Source organism: Coccinella septempunctata, chromosome 5, assembly GCF_907165205.1.
Source record: "Coccinella septempunctata chromosome 5, icCocSept1.1, whole genome shotgun sequence".
NCBI lineage: Eukaryota > Metazoa > Arthropoda > Insecta > Coleoptera > Coccinellidae > Coccinella > Coccinella septempunctata.
Window position 1 is genome coordinate 30,087,236 of NC_058193.1, and position 23,182 is coordinate 30,110,417.

A 23,182-nucleotide genomic window follows, 5' to 3' on the forward strand; every position below is an offset into this window, starting at 1 on the left:
TTTTAAATGGTTCACAGTTCATTTCCAAGAGAAATGGATTGGTAGAAAAGGCCTGATTGATCGATATTGAGGGTGATACCTTTTCAAATTCACACACTGTTAACTTATTCACAGAGTAAAACTAAAATATCATTTAGTTGTACTTTGTCATGTATTCATTCTTCAAATCTGAAGCCAGTTTTCAAACTTACCGACAAGTGCCCCCATTTTGACAGACCGGTGTTTTATTTTTCTGGCACAACGAGTGAGGTCCTTCTGAACAGGACCGTCCAGTGAAATTTCCGCGGCAAGCACAGTAGAACTTACTGAAAAAAAAATTCATTAAGCATCGGATTATCTGAAGAATATCTGCCTAAATCTATTTAAACGAAGAGTCGACGAACAGTTACAAGTTCCGAACCAGTGCTACGCTAGAAACTCGATTAATCAGGTGGATTCTGTTCGCATCCAGTTATGACATTGCTAAATCTACAACATTGTTATAATTATAAAATACAACAATATGACTGAGCGAACAAATATTCTGTTTCACCTTTTTACGCAAGATTGGTTATGAGTTTTGACCATAGCAATATTGTTGGAAAATAATCGAATGTTTGAGCTGACAACAGTGTTTTGAAGGGTAAGATTGTCCTTTCATAGAAAAGATCACATAATTCTCATAGAACTATTAATATATAGTATAGAATTATGTGATAATTCTATAATAGTTCTATGGAAAAGAAGAACAGGTTGTGTTTAATCAAAGAGTATCAATTGATACTCTTTGATACTATTTCCATTTCACTTATGGCGAATTTAATTATTTATTTATTTATCTTACCAACAAATGTGTGAATATAAGATTGCTGATAACCATATTACTATTTCCAAACAGAATCGTCCTGATTGTCAGTTTTGATTTCATTCAGGATTTCAATCATTTTTACAGTGTTGAAGTCGAATTAAGAAAATTTCAGCATCCTCGAGAATTCGGCAAATTTAAAAGATCTTCAAAATTAATACTTGATACAAATTCATCGATAGACCAACAAAACCATTTTTGTTCTTATAGACTGATTTACTTGACAGGGTTGAAGGTCAGGTTGTTGGAACAAAGAAGCACTTCTCAGACCATTGCCTGGCAATGGTCTTTATGTTATAGCTCAGAAAATAAATCTGTAGGAAAAATTCATAGTACGCCACTTGATTGCTAGGAATGAAGTGTCTGTATAATGTTTTCATTTCAACATCCTAGCATGAACAGAAATGGAGATAATGCCAAAGTTGAAATCGCCCAAATTAAAATTTTGGCCTATAACTCGAAAAGAAAAGAAGAGGAATGCATTTGATGGCATTGTTAGTTTCTCTTAAAAAGACTACCGTAGTGTGCCATTTATTTTCCTATATCTCTTTGGGTTAAAAAGTTGTAGTTCAGGTATCATCAATTTTGCCCATCCTGTACATTAAAATCGAAGTTTAAGGGTTCTTCATCTAAAACGTTACCCTGCTTCTTTCGTTGATAACCAATTCGAAATCCCAACACTTTTCGCCTCGTATTTTCCAATTTCAAGCATGTTTCAAGTTGACAAAACATCGGTAATTCACCGAAAACGAGGGAGATGTCCACGAGTCGTTTTCTGATCAGAATTTCTCGATAATTCGACACGCCGCCATCCATACACAATCCCGACTTCCCGATAATCCCGAGAATGAGTTCAGGACACGGCCCCAACTGGAAATTCGACCTTTCCATCATGGAATTCCGACAACTGCAGAAATCCGCAGCCTCAATCTGTTCGACCGGATGATCCGGGGAACGGAAATCCGGCAATACTTACGTGTAATCATCGTAGCAGTCGCCGTTGAAGCCGCAATCCATCATATTGCACCGGTCCACCCTGGCAGTCCCCTCAGTCATCTCGTAGGTGACGTTAAAACCGTACACGTCCAGAAAATGATCGAGCACCCTCAAGTGCGTGCCGTCCATGGTGGTCAGTTTGAGGCTGATGACCAGGTAGCTCTGATTTGTCTGGACCATTCTCTCGGTCACCACGTTCGTCTCGTTCACCACCAGCAGGTCTCGACCGTTGAATTGGAAGCCGTCGTCGTAGACTTGGTATTCGGTAAACTTGAGCCCTGAAAATGAGGAAAAACCAACAATAATCTAGCATGTCAATTGGATCATATCTATACTATGTAGTATATCTCCCTGCACTATAAGGGTAAAACCATCTAATGACAATGAGTCTAGCAGCAACTGACAAGTGCAGATTCTATAAGGAAGAGGGTGAAACTCCAGATTACCTGGTGGCAGCATGCCTCGTCATTGCTAGCCCACTCTAAAAGAAATTTGGACGAGGAGGTAACCTCCTTGAAGCTATCACAGATGCTGGAGTGTATTAGAACTCTGGAACTGGTCGGCCAGCTGTGAATGACATTGCAGCTCTGATTGGGGCACAATAGATCTTAAGTTCCCAGCGTGACGCTTGCAACTCCCTTCAAAATCCACAATCTACGACTATTTGGTTTAGGAGTGGCATGAGATCATAATCTCAATTGAATCACATGTATGCATGAGAGCGAAACATTGGTATTTAATCCACGTGTGGTACACTGACTGTACATAACCGTGGTAACACACGAGGTGGCCTGAAGTTTACTGATTTGCTGGACTAATGGTGGTATTCTGCTTTCATCTGTGAGCCAATCTGTAATTTTTCATAAGATCACAGGAAAATTGCAATTCTGGACGGTTTTTAGTGGTCTGTAGCTTACAGGAATCCGTAACTGTTTACGATAAGTAGTTCAAAAGTGCGACACTGTCAATGAGATAGTGAAAGAAACATTTCCAGAATTGCATTACTTACGAATCTGTCAATCTGATATTAGTGTTCTGTGATCTGAAACTTACAGATCGATCGTACGCTACAGATTCGTAACTTACGAATGAAAAGCAGAATACAACCATAAGATCCAACAAAGGCCACCAAGGTAAGATTCAAACAAACTTCAGAGACTTAGTTTGGAAGCCCAAGAGGGAAATTCGGGATCTACTCGATTGTGTCAGATAAGTGTAAGGGGAGATACCTTGGACCCTGCAGAGTACCTCTACCAAATATTAGACCTGTATACGGTTAATTACATGTTGAAAAGTACATATTCTCTTGATCTGACAATTTAAGCTTGACTAAAATGTGTGGGAGGGAGACAAACTTGCAAAAACAAAAATGTCACGCGTACATTCCCGAGCATTTTTTCCCATTTAAAAGCAAATGATTCAAGAAAAACGAAAAAAATATAATCTGACAGTTTCAGCAAGCCGAAACAATGAAAATTGGCCATAAAGGTCACAAAAATCATTTTCTTTAAATTATCTCCCCTCCTGGGCTTCAAATTGTTTTCGCATTTATTATAACAGTTGTAGAGCATAACATTATCTACAAATTTTGACCGAAGCAATTTCTTCTACGTTTGAACGTTTTCGAGATATTTGGCGATGAAAGTCTGGATTTCTACATTGACCTTGGCCTTTCGTATGTGTAGCTAACCTCGTCACCCTTATCAACTTCTAGCTCGAAAACGGTTGAGGGTATGAAAAATTGCTGCAGACAAAAGTTGTATAGAATTTTATTATCTACAACTTTCATAATGGATACAGAAACTATTAGAGGTACAGAAAGGGAGATATTAAAAAAAAACCCTTATTTGTGTCAGATTAATGGGTCAGCATGTCTGCAACACCGAGATTAACTATCTGTATGAAAATCTGACATTCTCGAGTATGTACAAGTAAAGATTTTTGTTATATTTTCAATGGACCGCTGAGACCTTGCGTCACGTCCGAATTACCAGTTTCTTGAAAAGTAGCTTCCTTTGGTTTCAATTAACATATCCACTAAAAGTCTGAAACGCTCGAAAAAAATGTTGTTTTCGCCATTTTCAACTCTTCCGTACGGCCAGCCTCACCATGCAAACTCTCCAATTAACATGAATTTATTATCAGAGACACGTAGGGCATATTTTAACCTTCCACACTCGAGTATGTACACCTGACGATTTTTTTACATCTTTGAAAACCTGCAGACGTTTTCCCCACCGCTGAAACCGCATACATCATAAAATCTTTTTTTCTTTAATCTACAAAATCTACTAGGTCTCCTCGAAGCTCGAGTAAATCCAGATTTAGCATCGTCGGCTCCCTAACTAACTTGTTCGTCTCTGTCATGCATATACCTTGAGATAGACCCCAACTGCTCCCATAGAGGAGCAGTTGCACAAGGATACTTAGCTCCTCGTGCTATTTAAATGAAGGTGGGGGCGAGAATTCTACTTATATATCGAAATATAACAACAACCTGCCTAGGTGACCTAACCAAGAAAAAAGTAGAGAAGCAAGTTAGATATAAAAAGATCCTCATGAACACTGACAGCTGCCAAAGCTCTTATGACCATGGAACACAGATCCACGTCCTTGCCAGTACTACTCATCTAGTCTACAGTAACTTTTGCATGGGTGGATATGCCAGGACACAGTGGCATTCTAGCAAATATGAGGTCAGATTATGTTGCTACACAAGGCTCACAGACTTCGTTTGAAGGACTAAAACCGGCGGTTGGGATGACCAAAACCACAGCCAGGGGTAATTTTGTGAAGTGAGTAGGGGTGTGGACATTATTTTATATTTGAAATCCTGTAAGGTGTTTGTTGATATATAATAAACTTTAAAACTCATTCATATTTGAAATTATTTTTCGATATTCGAAAAAATATTTCTTACGCCAGCTTAGATACAGATCTGTTCATTAGAACGCAACATGAATGAGCTAATTCAGCTGGCGTAAGAAAAAGGGCAGTTCTAGTAGGCCATGGGGACCAAAGCCCCCCTTTTGAAAACTAGAAAGAAATATATATTGTTATTTCAGTAGATAAAACAAGTCTGTTTTCAAATTGAAAAGTTTCGGTATAAAAAGGAAAATAACTGAAAATACTGGAACATTCATCCGAATAGTTCTGTGAAAACTATCTTGTGTCAAATCCAATCCCACTCGTTTTCAGGATTTCGAAACGTCTGCAATTCTCTTCCCCCTATTCCCCCTTACCTTCGAAAACAAACAACTGCGTTAGATAGACAATAATCGTCGTATTTTTCGGCAGCATGTGTTGGGCGTCTATAACCCATTCGCAGTCGATAGGCGTCGTAAAACGTCCGGGAAATCCTGGCGTCTGTATTACGCCCCTCGCGTCGGTGTAGATGCCGCCGCACCGGGGCTTGGCCGACGCTTTCTGGAAGGAGAGAAAAGAGAGGATGAGCAGCATCTTCAGCCACATAGTAGGTCGAGGTCAGGCCGTTTTTTCACACATGACGCCCACGTTCAATCCAGATGGAGAATCTGCAAAAAAATCAACAATAAATATGGACCATTTCCAGTGATTTTCTGGGATAAGGAAGTGTAGGTGTCACACAATGAATGGATAATCCTGAAGCATTTCAAAGAATAGCTATTGCATATAGACATGATGTGATCACAAAATTCGATCTCACGGCATTTATTTGTATCCAGCAATTGAAGGAGAGTGAAAATGTATCAGGAGAATATAAAAATTGGCCTTGAATGTTACAAAAATCAGTTTTTCTGAATTATCTCCTCTCCTTGGCTTCAAATTGTATCGCATTCATTATAAGAGTTGTAGAGCACAATATTTTCTACAAATTTTGTCCGAAGCAATTTCTTTTACGTTTGAACGTTTTTGAGATATATGGCGATGAATGTACATTAGACTGAGTTTCTACATTGATCTTGGCCTTTCGTAGGTGTGGCTCAGCTACTCGCCCTTATCGCCCTCTAACTCGAAAACGGTTGAGAGTATCGCAATGTTAGCATCCCCAACTACATATTATGAATAATATTTTTTTTCCCAAATTTTTCTATAATCAAGCCCAGCATCGTCGAAATTATCTCTGCTGTAGCTTGGATAATAATATTTTCAAGACACGCACTGTATACTCCATCGCCTGAATAACCCTTCCCCGAAATTCCTCGTTTATCCAGGGGTATTTCCAGCTGCCGGGGGTTGTATAAACCAACTTCATCCAAGTTTAGAACCCTGTCCCTAAGGGTCAACCGTTTAGCGGTTTGTAAACCCGTACAAGATGTTATCTCAGAACGTCGTTGGATGAATTTGGGATCTTATAAATTGATATTCTTGCCGAAAGCAAAGTGAGTGGCGAATTCAGAACTTCAGCTTCGCATATTTCTTGCTATTGTTGAGTGTCCAAACGCGAAATTAATGGATTTGGGTAACTCGGATCCTCTGGTTATGTTTTGAAATTACATGAAACTTTTACATGAAAAACTAAGGATTATAATCAGAAGATACTATGGTTAATAACTCAAATCACAAAAAATTCAACGTCAAGATCAAAAGTTGTTGCTTAGAGCGTTGTGATATTTGGAAGAACTCAGATTTTAGACTAATGTTATCATAAAAATTTCAAAGGAACGACAAATTGAGAACTTTTTGTGTTTTTGGTCGATTATTTTCCATAATACAATTTTTAAATCGGAACAGAATTTTCAGCTTTGAGTAGAATTTGTTTAATTCTGAAAACAAACTTTTTTGTCCCAGAAAAACAAAGTTTTTCAAGCTCAAAAAAAGCCTCGTGTTCTCAGTAATATTATTGGAATCTCGAGAATGAAATTTTCCCAGGAATGGGGAATTCTTTTTCGAATCCTCATGGAGAATATGCTACAAATGCATACTTCGTAGATTTTCTATTCATTCGTGCGTTAACACCCTAAAAAAACTGAATGGGTGAAGATGAATATAATTTTACTGCGTTAGGATCTAACCCATTCTTGGGTATAAAACCCTCTTTCGGCTTTCGAGGAATCTGAGAATAGGAAAGGGTGTAAATGATTGAGAGCTTATTATCTACTCTTCGATGGTGCAATTTATGAAATTCTGGGACAATATCCAGCAAATCGTTAGATAGCTGTGCCAGATTGTTAACCAGTTGTTCTAGGGAGGACAGTTGTAAAGACACCTCTGTCCAGAAATATGTTTGATGCAATTCTGGTCTGGAGGGCCATTCTCCCAAAAGCATGATCTTCCAGCACTTCGTAATTTTCTAACCCCTAACAGTTACATGAGTTTCCCTGAGAAGGCACCTATACAGGATGTCTGTAAACAAATGCGAAGGACTTAGGGAGATGATTCCTCGATGAGAATAAGCAGGGGTAGTTCCTCTAAATTTTTTTCGAAATCGACATCCCTTCCAAGATACTGTAACGGGTTTTTCCTCGGTGTACACGAGCGCCAGCTATTCTTTAAGGGAGAATAGCAAACCTACCCTGGCAGCTACTAGCCGGAGACAGGGTTCCCTGGTGTCTAGGGTGTTAGCGACGCACAATGATAGGCAGAATCAACGTATACAACTTTTATTTGTCGATTTGTAAAAGGGGAACACAAATGGCACTACTACAAAATTTTTACAGTGACTCGAAATCGGTGAGATTTACAGGGGCAAGACGGACGGAATAACACTGGATCCGATCTCAAACGTTATACGGGGGTTAATGGACTTGTTCGCCAGCCAGAACCTGAGACGTACACTTGACGGACAGATATTGGACTTCAGCCAGGTTAGAATAGGGGATGAAAGACAGCACAGAATTACGACGGCTCACCCTTAGGCTCGTTCGGCACTCCCCGGGTATCCACACCAGCAGAATGCCTCCCTAACCGTAGGGGTGAACACAGGAACGTATTAAAAGACGGGAACTGAGGAAAGGGTGCGCCACCCCAAAGTGTCCTCGGTACCCCCCGGGTATCCACACCAGCAGGGTACTTTAACGACAGTAGGGGTGGAACTAGATAAGACGGGAAATTTTAGGAAAGGGTGAGCCACCCCAAAGTGCCTTCGGTACCCCCCGGGTATCCACACCAGCAGGGTACGTTAATGACAGTAGGGGTGGAACTAGACTCGGGTATAAGAGGGATGTAGACGGAAACTGAAGTTCCAATATTATAAAAAAAAATAACGGAGTGTCGTCTTACCTCTGGGCTATATTCGGCCACTTACAATCGTGAAACTTGAAAAAAAATCGCCCCAACTGCGGTGAATGAGAAAAGCAAAAAAAAAAAGGATTTGAACTCTAATATAAAAAAAAACCAAAAAAAAACAATCTTCTGAAAAATTCCGGCGGACGGCACTAAGTAAGCAATCGCAGATCAAAGTCAATCGTAACTAGCAAGTCGACAGTCAGGAAAATAAATCTTAAGTGAACAGTCGGTGAATTAATCGTAAGTGAAGTGGCCTGCGGGGGAACATCTGATTTTATACCCACAGGGGGGGTGCGGAAATCAGATGTGCCCGACAGTCGAAATTCGGTAAATTTGCGTCGATGAAAACGTCTTAATTTCGACTTATCTGTGCTAGCGAACAAAAAAAACTCGGTTATCTTCCAATTCAGGATGTTTTATACGGTGCGACATCGTTTTTGGGAAATAAAAACGGAATAAAAACGGTACTGTCTGTTTACAATTCCGAACGATGTCGGAATCCTGAATTGGAAATTAAAAATATTTCTCGGAAAATTAATTCAAAACAAAATTATTTAAAAATGAAAACTAAAATAATTATTCTAAAATGAGGGGGTAGGTTTGAAAACTACCCTCTCGTTACAATACAGCATTTGGAAGGCGATGACGTGTTGACAGATTTTAATTTTTTTTACGGGTTTTAAAAAACACTGACTAATGAAACTATACATAATATGAAGCACTAAGTAGAAGTTATTCAGACAATTTTTTTAGATCTCATAACTTTATTATTATGGTTTGAAAATAACAACCCCTAATGGTTTTCCTTCAAGAATTTTTTTCGTAGAATAGATTTTCAAAAAATTAAATTCTCTTATGGTTTCCCATTCAATTCTTTTGCAAAATTTCGATACAGTCGATACTTTTCTCGGAATAAATAAAAACTTACAAGCAGTATACGAAGGTCTATGAGTTGATGCATGTATTTTAGCGGGATGTAGTCATTCTATGCAACACTTATACGATGGAATGGAATAAACAGTGACCAGAACTGCTTGTAAGTTTTTATTTATTCCGAGAAAAATATCTACCGTATCGAAATTTTACAATAGACTTGTTTTTTTCCAGAATGGAATGGAAAACCATAAGAGAATTTTATTTTCCGAAAATCTATCCCACGAGAAAAAATTTGATAAGGGTTGTTATTTTCAACCCCTAATAAAAAAGTTATGAGGTCTCAAAAAATGGTGTGCGTAATCTCCCTTTAGTGCTTCATATAATGTTTAGTTTTATGACTGAGTGTTTTTTAGAAATCGTAAAAAAATTAAAAACTGTCAACTCGTCATCGCCTTCCAAAGGCTGTATCTTGAAAGAGAGGTCGATTTCGAAAAAATATTATAGGAACTACACCTGCTTATTTTCATCGAGGAATCACCTCCCCTAATTCTTTCGCATTCGTTTACAGACACCGCGTATCCTCCCCTCCCTCTGCATACCCCTAACCACCAAACGTTCCCAGAGCCCATATTGCAAATTTCATATCCCGAATATCGGAAGCGACGACATAAAATTCCGCTTCATCCAGAATCGTCCGGACTGGTGTGTCACAACCCCCTTTTTCCACGTACCACGTTTTCTAATAACTGCCTTCCGGGGGTTCGGTAAAATATAAAATCGAAAAACGTCTCTTTACACCGTTCGGATTTTCATAACTGTCTCCGTTATCAGAAAGTTAGACAGGTGCACGTGTTCTATAACGGGAAGGGGGTGACGCTGGGGGCGCGAGAGACGCCTGGGGTGTTCTCGAATGCGATAGAGGATAGAACGACGTAAGAGGTCCATTCATCACATGGCTAGGAGGCGCGTCAATCAATGCGCGTTCCTGAGGCCTAACCGGATGGGAAGATAGGACTATTCGAAGATTGTGTGGGACGTCAATTTGTCTTCCGACTGAATATGTTCTTTTTTTCTATGGAATTCCGACGTGGGAGAAGGATTATTGCCTATCTGTATCGATAGAAATCTTTATTCGATACCCTAGAGATAAATCTAAACCAGATCTCCGATATCAGGATAGAAACGGCCAGATTGGAAAAACATTATTGGGAAGATCCTACCATTCTACTCCATGTTTGGAAATTGAAACAAATTATGTTAAGGGATGGTTTTCCAGCCGAAATTGAGGGGGCATATACTACCAGTACTTATTACTGTGAGTAAATCAATAATACACAATAGGTATATTACATAAAAACACCTTTATGCAGTATTTGAAGCTGAGGCTTTTTTTTTCAACAGTAGGTAGAACTGGTCAAAATGAAGCGTTTCACCAAAAAAATTACCAATAAAAACTTTCAAAATGACAAAGTTGAAAAAAAAATTGAAAATTATTATTGAAATTGATCCTAATACGACCCTAGACCGTTTGTTAGCTGAATTATCGCAAAGCAGTGGGAAAAACTTATCTCCTGATTCGGCCATGTGGCTTCGTTTACGATATTGGCTCGTTCGATATTTACGTGGTAATGAAAATGGAAACTTAGGTTTGCCGAATTGTTCTCATTATTTTCCGTAACTTACACGATTTTATGAAATTTCGATACCAACTGACAGAAGAGACCTAAGAGGACAGTGTGAAAAAAGAGAATATTACTTCAAAATCTCACCAATAAAATTCGTCTGAATTATTCACGAATTTTTTCACAATGGGCATCACAATCTTCTTGTTCGAACATTCCAAGAATCGTCGTAAGCATGGGATGAAATAGGAAACATCATAGCACTTTTTCAACATAACTAACATGAGCACTTTCAAGAAACTGCCTCGATTTTCTACATTATTTTTTCACCCTAAATTGCACGATACAACAATTATGATTCTTTCATAAGTAACCTGATGCATCTAATCCGATGAACTGAACCATTCATTGACCAGCCATATGTTTATGTTTTGTTTCGTTTTTGCGATGGCGGTGTCACCTTCCATAGTCCCGTACTTGAAATTCAATAAAATTTTGTCGAACTTCAAGGGGTTGTATCTCAGCCATCTTGGGTATTTTATATAGACAATTTTTGGTGAAACGACTTATTTTGATCAGTTCTACCTTCTGTCAAAAAAAACCTCGCCTTTGAAAACACTGACACGTCAGCCCGGGTAGCTCAGTTGGGAGAGTACCTGACCGGTAATCGGGGGGTCGTAGGTTCGAATCCTGCTCTGGGTGGTACTTTTTTCAGAATTCAATTGCTGTCTGCATGCCACTAAAAATCTTCATTTCATTATATTTCAGACACAAAAACTATCATTATAACACCCTGTATATCAAGGCAGATGAATGAAAGTCGCAATTAAAAGTTCAGAAATCAACAAATATTACTATTTGAATCGAACTAGGCAACCACTATCACTAGGAGTGCTATAAGAAAACCATTCCATTGAGGCAGAGTAGATGTTGACCGACAGATTAAAACAAAACTCTCATAGATGGCCACTAGGAGCTACGATGTATGACCATACTCCAGTGCCACCTGGCAGCTGATTGGATCTCCAATTACTTTCCTAACTCTCAGAGTGTCGATTGCAGCATTCATTTCCATAGTCTCAGTTTGGAGGAACTCGGTCATCAAGCAGTCAAGGAGAACTTTGGAAACGTTTGGAAAGCATGAAATATCGTTAAAATATCCCCAACAACAATATCGAGGAATTCGTATTTATTTGAAATACCTTCACCGCCTTGGAAACGAAGCATCTTCGGACGAAGGACTAAAGAACCTGAATTTGTTGATAAAGTTTATAAAACACACCGTATCTCAAGGCAGAGAAATAATACTAGTTTCTTTCTAGGCTTGTTCCAAACATCTTTTGATTGTCCAATATTCTCTTAGGAAGTTAGGAGTAGGAACGATATGCCGTTAAAAAACTGGAAATTACAGTTATGGATGAATTTCATCTGAAAAAAAAGTCGAAGCTTTCAAGTTTACCAACAAAAGTCTCCTGAGACAATGAGGTTTTTATTTTTCCAACTAAAATCTTTCGTTTCTGCTGGTGAAGGGCGGAGGTAGGTACAATAGAAAAGCGTCTTTTATTGGAGATAAATAAGATTTTATTTCTTCGACATTTCACATATTTACTGTTCGAAATCAATAACAAGACTGTTTATTTTTATGGTTCATCGTTATAGCTCTCGAAAATATACCTTCAGTCCTTCACAGGACTTAGTTAGATACCACCGATCGTAAATTCTTTATTATTGTGTTTGGTCACTAGGAAATAATGATTGTTTGCAACTTTTGTTCTTTCAATCCTCATTCTGGAAATTCAGAGTTTAGTCCAAGAAGATATGCTTATGTTGCGGAAAAATTTCGCCTGATGAACTGCAATGATGATAGCATTGCTAGGTGGTATAACACATCACTCAATAAGTGGCTGGTTTCACTAAGAATATCAAGTTTTTTTTGGAAATGCGACATTTCTTATACACGTACTCTTCTTCGAAAGAATGATACATTAACATTATGCTCTTCGATGTCCTTTGTGTGAAGCGATTTGTCCTAGCTCACAAAATAGACCCGAGTTTCTACAAAAATTCAACGTTTGAAATCTAGGTAGGTTAATTGATATTTTTTCCTTATCAAAAGGAGGAAACATCTACGTTGGTACAGCAACCATCCATTTCACGAAAAATTAACGTTTTCCGTGAACAATGAACCATATAACTAGCCTCAGGTATCCTTTATTGAAAAACGATACATCCTCGAAGCAATAAGTTCTCGCTGGTTATGGAATATCATAAAAAATACCCCTGGAGCATTTTCCATTCTCCCGAATCAAATAACTCAAAATCCCCCCTATTACAGAAGCAATATTTCTCACATTTCTCTCGTCCCTTTTTTCAAGTCTCGAAAGACTCCAGTAAGATAGTCCCGACTACGGTTCAACACGTTCTGAGATCATTCTTCAAACCGTCACAAGGAATACGTGGTTTTTGTTTCACGCTCTCGATATTGCGCTTCTTTCGTTCAGAATTCACAGTCCCAACATAACATTTCACTTAGTGCTTCCTCCGGACCTCCGACTCAGGAAGGATTCCGGAATTTATAGACCGCGCAGCGTAGTTATTTCGAATGCTTATGCCGCTTTCTCCGCGTAAATATTCCAGCATAGTAGGAAATTAAGCAAACTACGTGGAGGTACATGCATGATATTCCCTAATAAGTAGTCTGCTCCAGCAGGAATTCAAGCATAGTTGTGGCCCTCTATCTGGATTCTCCCACGGGTGAAAGAATAATTGGTAAAGTGCTTCAGAGTTTACGAATTACACCTCAGTTCAGAACAGTGGACGAGTGCTTAAATAAACTGCTCCACAAAAACTAAGAAAGTAGAAAAATTTTGAGACTGTTTCAAAAGTTTCTCACTAAACTCGTACTTTTGATCATTTCTTCATAAGTTCCACAGTTTGAGGTCAAATTCATCTTCCGTATGTGTATCACAAAATCAATTTTCAATCATTCGAAAACTTTAAAGATATAAGTTCAGTTAAGAGAAAGGTCTTCCCGCACTTCAATCTGGCATCGCATTTACATACTTAGGATCAGATTGTTGAAGTAGTCTTGATCAATTTCTATCCAGATTTCCTTTAAAACCCCCTTGAAGAATTGGTTGATTGCCTGTGGCCAGTTGCTAATAGTATTACAGCATCACGGACATTCTGGGAGCTAAAGGACAGAGTGTTTCAAAATCACGACCTCAGTCTGAAGACCAAGACAGCTGTTTAGAAAGCAGTGGTCCTTCTAACGCTTCTTTACGAAAGCGAAAGCTGGACGCCCTACAGGTGACATATTAAACAGCTTGAACGAACGCAACAACGTCATCTAAGACAAATAATGCACATCAGATGGTTCCACAAAGTTTCGAATGCAGAAGTCTTGCAGCGCGCGAGTTGTTCAACAATTGAGACTCAAGTAACGAGGGCCCGACTCAGATGGAGCGGCCACATTCTGAGGATGCAAGACACAAGACTCCCCAAAATAGCTCTGTACGGCGAATTCACAGAGGGAGCTCGGAAAGCAGGAAGCCAGTATAAACGGTATAAGGATATACTGCATCAATCCCTAGTCAGTTAATGCCAATCATAACTGGGAACAACTAGCGTTAGACACATTACAATGGATGTCTTTGGTTCACAGTTATAATGGAGACTCGAGAAGAATACAGCAGCGGCCAGATCTGGTTGGTGACTATCCATGCCAGGAGTGTGGAAGGATCTGTAGGTCACGGTTGGGTCTCTTCAGTCACAGGAGGGCACACAGTCGCAAGTAGCCCTAAGAAATTATAAGTTTGATCGCACCGATAGTTTTGTTTTTGAGTCTTTTTGTAGATTTATTCTTGGTAACGGGTTACAACAATGAATGAATAAACACAGCATCCTAGGGTCATCAGAGAATTCTGGCAAGTCTGTTATGCTGTAAGAGATTTCTTTTAAAATACCCTGGAGCACAACTACAAGCAGCTAGTGCTGCCTACACTGCCTGCAACATATGGAGCTCCCATGACCTTGAACAGGGAGATTCTTAGTTTCGGTCCACATACCCAATGCCTTTTTCTGGTTTTGATCCATCAGAATAAAGTATGAATGACTTCTTTTCGAATGTATTCACGGAGTTATCACGAACATACTTGAAAGTAATCAAAGTTCTTTTCGTGGAACTTATAGATAGGAATTTCTCTCTGTGCTCAACCTCTGTTGTCTATTCGCAAAAAACTTCATAAACTAGAACTGCCTGAATTTCCATTCCATATTCGCCTGCGATATCGTGGAATTTAATTCCGTGTAAAGATTGACAGGGGTGGAGGTGGAATGATGAATTCTGCTTTGAATGAGGGTTAATTATAAAACGGGAGAGTTCCGCCACAAAAGGTACGAAACACGAAATTAAATTTGCGAGATAACGAGATCTTTCGTTCGTTCGAACAATATCTAGGGATGCTCAAGATTTCACGACTTCTGTGATTTATATCTACGCTATTTTGATGAGAAAAATTGAATGTCAGATGATGTTGGCATAAGGGAAGTCGTGAAGGTATAATTGAGTCTACAGAAATCTGGTTTAGTTCAGGTCGGAATATTCAGGGTTCAGGGTGTTTTCATTACACGTTGAATACTCAACCTATAGTGTAAAGGGGCTGACGTTTTCCAAAACCCCAAACTAAATTATATTACTATTGTAATTTATTCGTACTTGAAGTAACAAATTCGTCCAAAAAACGAAATAGTTCACAGCATGTATAAACAAGTATTCCACTCTACCAAGTTGCCCCACATGAACTGCCGTTTGTGGTTGGGAAGACAGTCGCAGATCTGGACTATAGTGACTAGAATAACTAGATCCATCAATCTAGTTGAATAATAATTAACCATCTCGTTAGCCTGTGAGGAAAATGCACCTACAAGAAGGAGTTTATGGAGAAGGAGAAAGCCGAAAGGGAAAAACTCTGGCGGAATCTCCCAGGAATGGATCACTCCAAAAAGTTCCTTCGGAACTTTGAAACTGCTAGATCCAAAAAATATCTGGATCTCAGTAAGAACCAACTACACCTACTCACTGGCTTTCTCACAGGACATTGTCGCCTAAAGAAGCATCTATTGAGAATGGGTTTGTCGGACACTGACGAGTGTAGATTCTGTGGGGAGGAGGAGGAAACTCCTATTCACCTGGTTACGGAATGCTTTGCCATTGCAAGCCAAAGGAAAGAGTGCTTTGGACGAGAAACTTGTAGGAGTGGGGAATTATCCTCGTTGAAGCCGTCCCAGATATTGGATTTCATCAGATCTCTGGATCTGGAAGGCGAGCTGTAAAGGGCGCGATGAAAACAGCTCTGTTAGGGGGCACAATAGACCTTAAGGTCGCAGTGAACTGTAACCCCTTCTCACTATATACTATATATAGCCTGTGATATTTTATTGTCTTAGTGTAAGTGTTAGTGTTTCAAAATCACGACCTTAATTTGAAGACCAAGACAGCTGTTCACTAAGCAGTGGTCCTCCCAACGCTCCTTTACGGAAGCAAAAGCTGGACGCCCTACAGGCGACATATTAAACAGCTTGAACAAACGCAACAACGTCATTTAATACAAATAATGCACATCGGATGGTTCCACAAAGTTTGAAATGCAGAAGTCTTGCGCGCGAGTTGTATAACAGTTGAGACTCAAGTAACGAGGACTCAACTCAGATGCGGCCACATTCTGATGATGCAAGACACAAGACTCCCCAAAATAGCTCTGTATGGAGAATTCAAAGAGGGAGCTCGGAAACCAGGTGGCCAGTATGAGTGGTTTAAGGATATACTACATCGATCCCTAATATAATATAATATAAAACCAGTTAGTGCCGATCATAACTGGGAACAAAAACTAGCGTTAGACAGATCACAGTGGATGTCTTTGGTCCACAGTTATAATGGAGACTCGAGAAGAATACAGCGGCGGCCAGATCTGGTTGGTGACTATCCATGCCCGGAGTGTGGAAGGATCTGTAGGTCACGGTTGGGTCTCATCAGTCACAGGAGAGCACACAGTCGCAAGTAGCCCTAAGAAATTATAAGTTTGATCGCACCGATCGTTTTGTTTTTGAGTCTTTTTGTAGATTTATTCACGCTTACTGGATACAGCAATGATGATAATGAATGATGATGGTATTTTAATGATCGACTGGCTAATAAGAGCTGTCTTGCTTATATTATTTAACACTGCTCTACCAAGCCGCTTTACTTGAAAATCCATTTCTGCTTGACGAAATTTGTACAAATGAATATTAACACAGATTTTTTTATCAGAATTCTTTCCGTCTTCGATAAATTTCTAGTATAACGCCGAACTGATATTCCTGGACTTGATTCTTGCAATAACCTCTTTCACAGCTGAAACACTATACAAATATTCCGACCATTATTTCACACTTTCGAAATATCGATCAATAATTAAAACGCTCTGCTGTCGCCCGAAATCATGCTCATTTGAATAAATCACTCTCATTTGAGACAAATTTCAGAGCATAAAGAGACTTGTTCTAGCAATCTTAAGAGAAGTAACATTTGCAATGGAGATTCGGATAATCAGCCTGAGTGGAAAGGAAAAGTTCACTCGCTATAAAATGTACATATTAATGCAGGATAGGAGCAGTATTTCCATAATGCCCGTTGTGTATTGAAGGAGAATACACTGCACCAGTCTGTTCGGAAAAGCCTAACATCATCTTAATGTAAACCGATGTGAACACGAACTAATGCCCAGGGAAAAACCCTAATGCGATGTTGCTCTACAAGGAGAATCTTAGAGGAGCCATACTGAAAACAAGAGGATGTTGCCAATAGACTCTTGCTGTTCCCCATTACGTGAAAACCAGATGAAGCGAATAATGTGCCTGGAGGCATCAAATTGGTAAATGGAGGATTTGCGGAAGGGCCTGACCTTACAATAAATTTCATGAATAATGCAACAAGTTATTTCATTTCCACCGTGATGTCAAGGAAAGATTCGAGACGGTTTAGGGTAACACCATATTCAGTCGGACTATTCACATAGATTTCAATCGGATAACTGTGATGAAAGTGTTAAAATAAAGAAACCTTTCTACTTTCTGATATCTGTTACGATCTGGGATACGAAAGATTACTGGAGACAGAGTTTAGAAATTGCAATCTCTGCAGGAGAAGACGAGAAACACTTTTTTGTAGGTATTTTTTCTTATACAAAAGAAAGGATTCTGATGAAAATTGATTATGCTCTTTTCCTGCCAAGTGTGTTGGCATCTTTATTTCCTTTGATTTCGGAGTGACAGGAAACTAAACATATACTCCATTCAATTTAATTTTAGCCCTCGGTTGGCCATGAAAATTTGACACATTTCATTCTGTATAGTACGAAAATATGGGGTAATGAAGCTTGTCAAAACATTTTTGGGTTTTAAATCAACGCTATGTTGCCCGTTCTACGTAAAAGTTTCTGTTATTACGTATTTTATCACAATGTCGAATCTCTTCGGAAAATATGTGACGAACATAATTGAAGTTTATACAAACTGATTGAAGGCATACCAAATCCAGTTATTTGCATGGAAAATACAAGAGATCAGTATAATATCATAATATGCACTAGCTTGAGGAGAGTTAATGTTCGTTATCTTCTTTTGCTAAAGTTTGAATACGTTACATCAGTTGTAGATTTCAAAAATATTACCCGAAAATGAAATGCATATGATGCAGTGGGTGGGAATGGGTATCTCCCGAAGGAATTAACAGATAATTACAAGAATGTTGAATTCTTCAACAAGAATCATCTTGCATCAATATAAGTAAAAGGAATTAAAGGAAGTTTCAAGTCAAGATGAACTTCACCTTTGAACAAAAATTTCACATGAATAAACAATTAACAGGACAACTGGCGCGTATTTGTGGCTGTTCATCTTAATACATTGATATAATAATATTAATTAGGTATTTATTGGTACCTACCTTAAGACATTCACAATGTATAGGACAAGTCAAATGAAAAATGGAAAAATCAATTTTCGGTAACTTATTCTTCGATGACATTCATCGAAAATCCTGTAGTAAACTTTTCGTATTAATTCACTCAAACATAAAATTCTCAAATGCCACCACTTTTTTGTGTCTCCCAATAGAAGGAAATTCTTTGTCATCCTCTTCATTCGCAATCTTTCTGATTGTGGAAATATTCAGCTGAAATATAAGTCGTTTAGGTTCAGATGAAACATTATATAAATTCCCTTACATTGAATATGTTCGCTACCGTCTGACGTATTGTGGCTTTTAGAATATCAGGGTATAACTATTTGAATGAGCGGACTTGAATTCTTAATAGCACTTCAATCACTTTCGGCATTTTTGTAATAAAAATTGATATTAGTTGTGGCAACGGCGTTATGACATAACGACATTTCATGAGTGCCAACCTTACTCCGTTCTAGTTACAAAAACTTGAGAGAAAGACTTGACCATGAGTTTGTATATCAGGAAAAACATTGAAAGAAAACAATTTCCGATGGCCAACGATTGTCTATGTCAAGGTTTTCATCATCAGCGTGAGAATATTTCCTATTTCAGAGTTAATATCACTTATTTCAGTTATTTCCGAGTTGTTTTTAAATTTTTTGAACCTTCATAAATTTTTTATACTTATTTATATTATTCAATTTTTTTTTTTTGAAGCAACCTATTATAAAATCTCAGTGCGAGAAACTTGGAACACCGATTATGTCACCCGACCATAGCATAGGTCAAGTCTCCCTCACCCCTTTCAGTCTATTCAACAGATGTTTTCTCGAAACTTTTACAACTATTATTGAACAGGCTCATCGTTTGTAAAACAATATTAATCAATGAAAGCAATAAAACTAAATGAAACCAGGAACCTATTAAACTTTTCAGACAGTGTAACAAACAAAAATTATTCAATGGGGTATTTTCCTAAAACTCAAAAAAAGAATTAAAAATAATTTTTGGAAATCATTTTCCATTGGTTAGTCACCACATAAAAGGTTCCACTCAAAATTCAGTAGGAAAAAAAATATAGCCTTTGAAAAAAAATTTGTGAGAGCTTGTGACGTAGAATGCCTTTACTAGAGTCTAGTAATTTTTGTGAATTCGACAACATCGGAACTGATCAAGAGGATATAGAACTTGGAACATAAATGCATTTATGTATTTATGTTCCAAGATACAGAATTATATCTTCCTGAAACCGATGACAGTATCTGACATTGTTTTAAACGTTCTTGTCAGATTGTTATAACTTGTGGAAATGAAGTCGAATTTTTCAAAAGCAAGCAGTGAAAATTTACCACCTGTAAACTTTCTCATATTGATGACTTCAGGAACCTATAAAATATATCAGCAATGCCTTCTTTCATCAACAATAACAGCCCAAGGAAGATCGAATATTAACTGACAATAAACAACCATAGACTCAATATTATCAAGTCTATTCGCGAATCCAATTACCGTTGAGGGCGCTGCGAAATGAAAACAAACTTTGACGTTTGTCAGTACTCTTTTCAAGATTTGTACGGCCTAACAGAGTTTTTCTAGAAAATCAAGATATTTATCGGAAGTGAATTGATTGATTTAGTTTCGTAAAAAAAGATCAACATTTTTTTGAAATATTTCATTTGAAAAGGATGAAATGGGGAATAAAATCGAGCGATGATATTGGTGATCCACTGTACCTAGACACAAAATCCAGATTCACAGATTCTTTCTTGAATCGAAACTAGCTAATAATGTTGAGGCAGCATATACTGAGTTTGTGAAGTTTCTATTTAAAGTATTTCAATTCCATGTTATGATATAGGTATTCCTCATAATGAAATCTGAAGAGACATAAATATAATTCAGTTCATGGAACAAGTTCTACAGATGATAAAAAGCATTTATTTGGAAGTATGAAAATTATGAAATTGTATTTCTAAATCGTCAATTGAATTCAGCAGAAAACTCTCGCAAAGAAAAATCGTTTAACCTAACCCCTGCAGGTTGAAAGCACTGGGTATAAATACCTTTTCCAATATTTTTTCGGAATCAATATTTCTATTCAGAAGCCCAGACGATAATCTCAATATAACTTCTCCCAATAATAATTATAATACTTTGTTGGACAACGTGAGATAAGAAAAAACATAAGGAACTAAACTTGTTTTGACTTTGCCTTACTGACAAAGTAGTTTCGTAATTCAGTCAGCAGAGGGCGTCTAGATTTTTGGATTCGCCAATGGAGATCAGAAAACATTGATCAGAGTCATTGATGGCAATACACAACCATAGACGCAATAATATATGCAGATCAGAAAATTTGATGAGAAACATTGATGAGTGTTCCAACGATGCCGGATTGTAAAAGTGACGTAGAATGTTTCTGGGAGAATGCCTCCGCGATGTGAATTTCCGTAATTAAAAACGGGCAAAATACAACTGTTAAAATAGAAAAAAAATACTTTTCCATATATTTGAGATATGAGGATTTCGTTGATATATATTTTGAAATTTAGGAAAATACCCCATTCTTTACTTCCTAACAACAAAATCACCTTCAACCCTCTCACTCCCGAACTGTTGTTATGGCGGCCAAAATGGATCCGCCACTACTTGTGCCTTGTTAGGAGTATGTCGCAAGCTACTTACTAAAACGGTAGCGCTAAATTTGAATTGAAATATTTGAGGTGGTTCAAGTCTCCTACCTGAGCAAGTCTCCCGGACTCCCAATACGGATATTTTCAACGATTGGTGAGCTCGACTTGATAATTAGGGAAAGAAAGAGGCCACCATCCAAAATAAAGAAATCGAATAGGATCATTGATTTTCACTTGAAAACGTTGCATTCGCCTGAGTACTGGAGGAGTAGATTTTCCCCAAGTGTGAAATGAATTTCCTTCTTTAGTTCCCATGTTAGAGCGTTCAGAAAATCCGCCGGTAAACGGTACAAAGGTTAACTACAAACAGCTCCCTTTGCACGGTTCATAAAGCTGCGGATCACGGCCGGTTCGTGAAAAAACAAGAAATTTTCGGCTTTATACCCGCTTCGCTGTTTAAACCATTCCCCTTACCTACTTCAACTCGTTCCGACAATATATCGCATCATTATTTCCCCGCAAGATAATGGAATTCTTAAATTTCCTGCTATGCTGTTTTCTGAACGATTTAACGTTTTATTGAAGCCGGGTTTCGTGGGACAAAGAAATATGCTGGCATTAGAGGTTGAAATGGTGGAAAATGAATTTAGTAGTTCTAGGCAGAAGTCCGGTTGAAATCGGAAAATTTCAGCAATGAACTGAAAATAACTCAAAATTCAAGACATAATGTGATGATGCAAATTGTCTGGTGGATGTGTTTTACCTCACTTTTTTGATATATAAATTGACACATGCATTGGTTTAAACAGTTTGAAGTTTTCTCATAACTCGTTCCCAAACGGTGTTTCTGTTTAGAGGGTCCGGAGTTGGTCAACCTACGCAATATCTGTGGCAGATTCCAGAAAAGAGTATTTCTATACTTCAAAGGAAAAAGCAGCAACATCTGTTATATCGAGACCAAAGTCTAGTATCCTGGTCTGGAGGATTCTAAGACCACCCTACCTTCGTGATTTGATCAGCCAATACCTAACTATATTTTTCTACAGAAGAACACTGATGTTGCCAAGGCGTGGAAGAGTAGAAATACGAGGATGTATTGATATCTAGTTAGCATAGACCAGTTCCATGCAAAAAAAAATATTGCGTTACCATAGCAACGAACAATAACTCATTAGAAGTGTCAGTGTGAAGTTTGAGGTCAAAAAAGTAAACCATAGTTACTCAATAAATCATAAGAAGAAAGAACCACCGAAATTGTGAAAATCGAAAAATTGGAGTATCGAGCCATCATATTTGAAGGGGTTAAGAGGTAAGCAGATTTACGAAGATATGCTTGATATCCTTGGTGATCAATGTCCTTCGTATGCGACCGTGAAAAATTGGACTGCAAGTTTCAAAAGAGGTAAATTTTCCATTGAAGATGATGACCGATCGGGAAGGCCAGTTTCTGTGTCAGTCCCAGAAAATATCGATGCACTTCATAACATGATTTTATCAGACCGTCGTATTGGACTAAAACGGATATCTGAATCACTGACTATTTCATACGAACGCGTTCGTCATATAGATCACGTCAATTTGGACATGAGAAAAATTGCTGCATAATGGATGCCTAAATGTTTGAATGTTGACCAAAAGCGTGCAAGGGTATAGAAGCATCGCGTTCGATCTGTGCTCGATTTGAAAACGATGTAGATTTCTTAAAATTGTTATTATGGATGAGACTTGGGTACATTTCTACGATCCAGAAACAAAGCAACAATCGATGGAATGGCGACACTCTGGTTCTCCAAGACCTAAGAAGTTTCGTGTCTAAAAATCTCGTGGAAAAGTTCTTGCTTCAGTTTTTTGGGATTTCCATGGAGTTATCATGATTGATTTTTTGGATGTAATATCGAATAAAATTACTGACCACTATACGGGAGAAAATTAAAGAGAAAAGACGCAGAAGGCTATCCAAAGGTGTTTTGTTTTTGCAGGACAACACCCCTGCACACAAATCTCATGTTGCCAT

The 23,182-nt window shown here is 38.2% G+C and overlaps 1 protein-coding gene across 1 annotated transcript in view; it reads right to left on the minus strand.

The window, feature by feature from the left end:
* Positions 1–422: 422 nt before the first annotated feature.
* LOC123314107 overlaps positions 423–23,182 on the minus strand; it is a 28,411-nt gene continuing 5,651 nt past the window's right edge. The window contains exons 2-4 of the mRNA XM_044899224.1: positions 5,083–5,373; positions 1,821–2,118; positions 423–468 (exon numbers count right to left, since the gene is read on the minus strand). Of these exons, the coding sequence (XP_044755159.1) occupies positions 423–468; positions 1,821–2,118; positions 5,083–5,311 (573 nt within the window). The 5' untranslated portion in view covers positions 5,312–5,373. The remainder of the gene's footprint in view (positions 469–1,820; positions 2,119–5,082; positions 5,374–23,182) is intronic.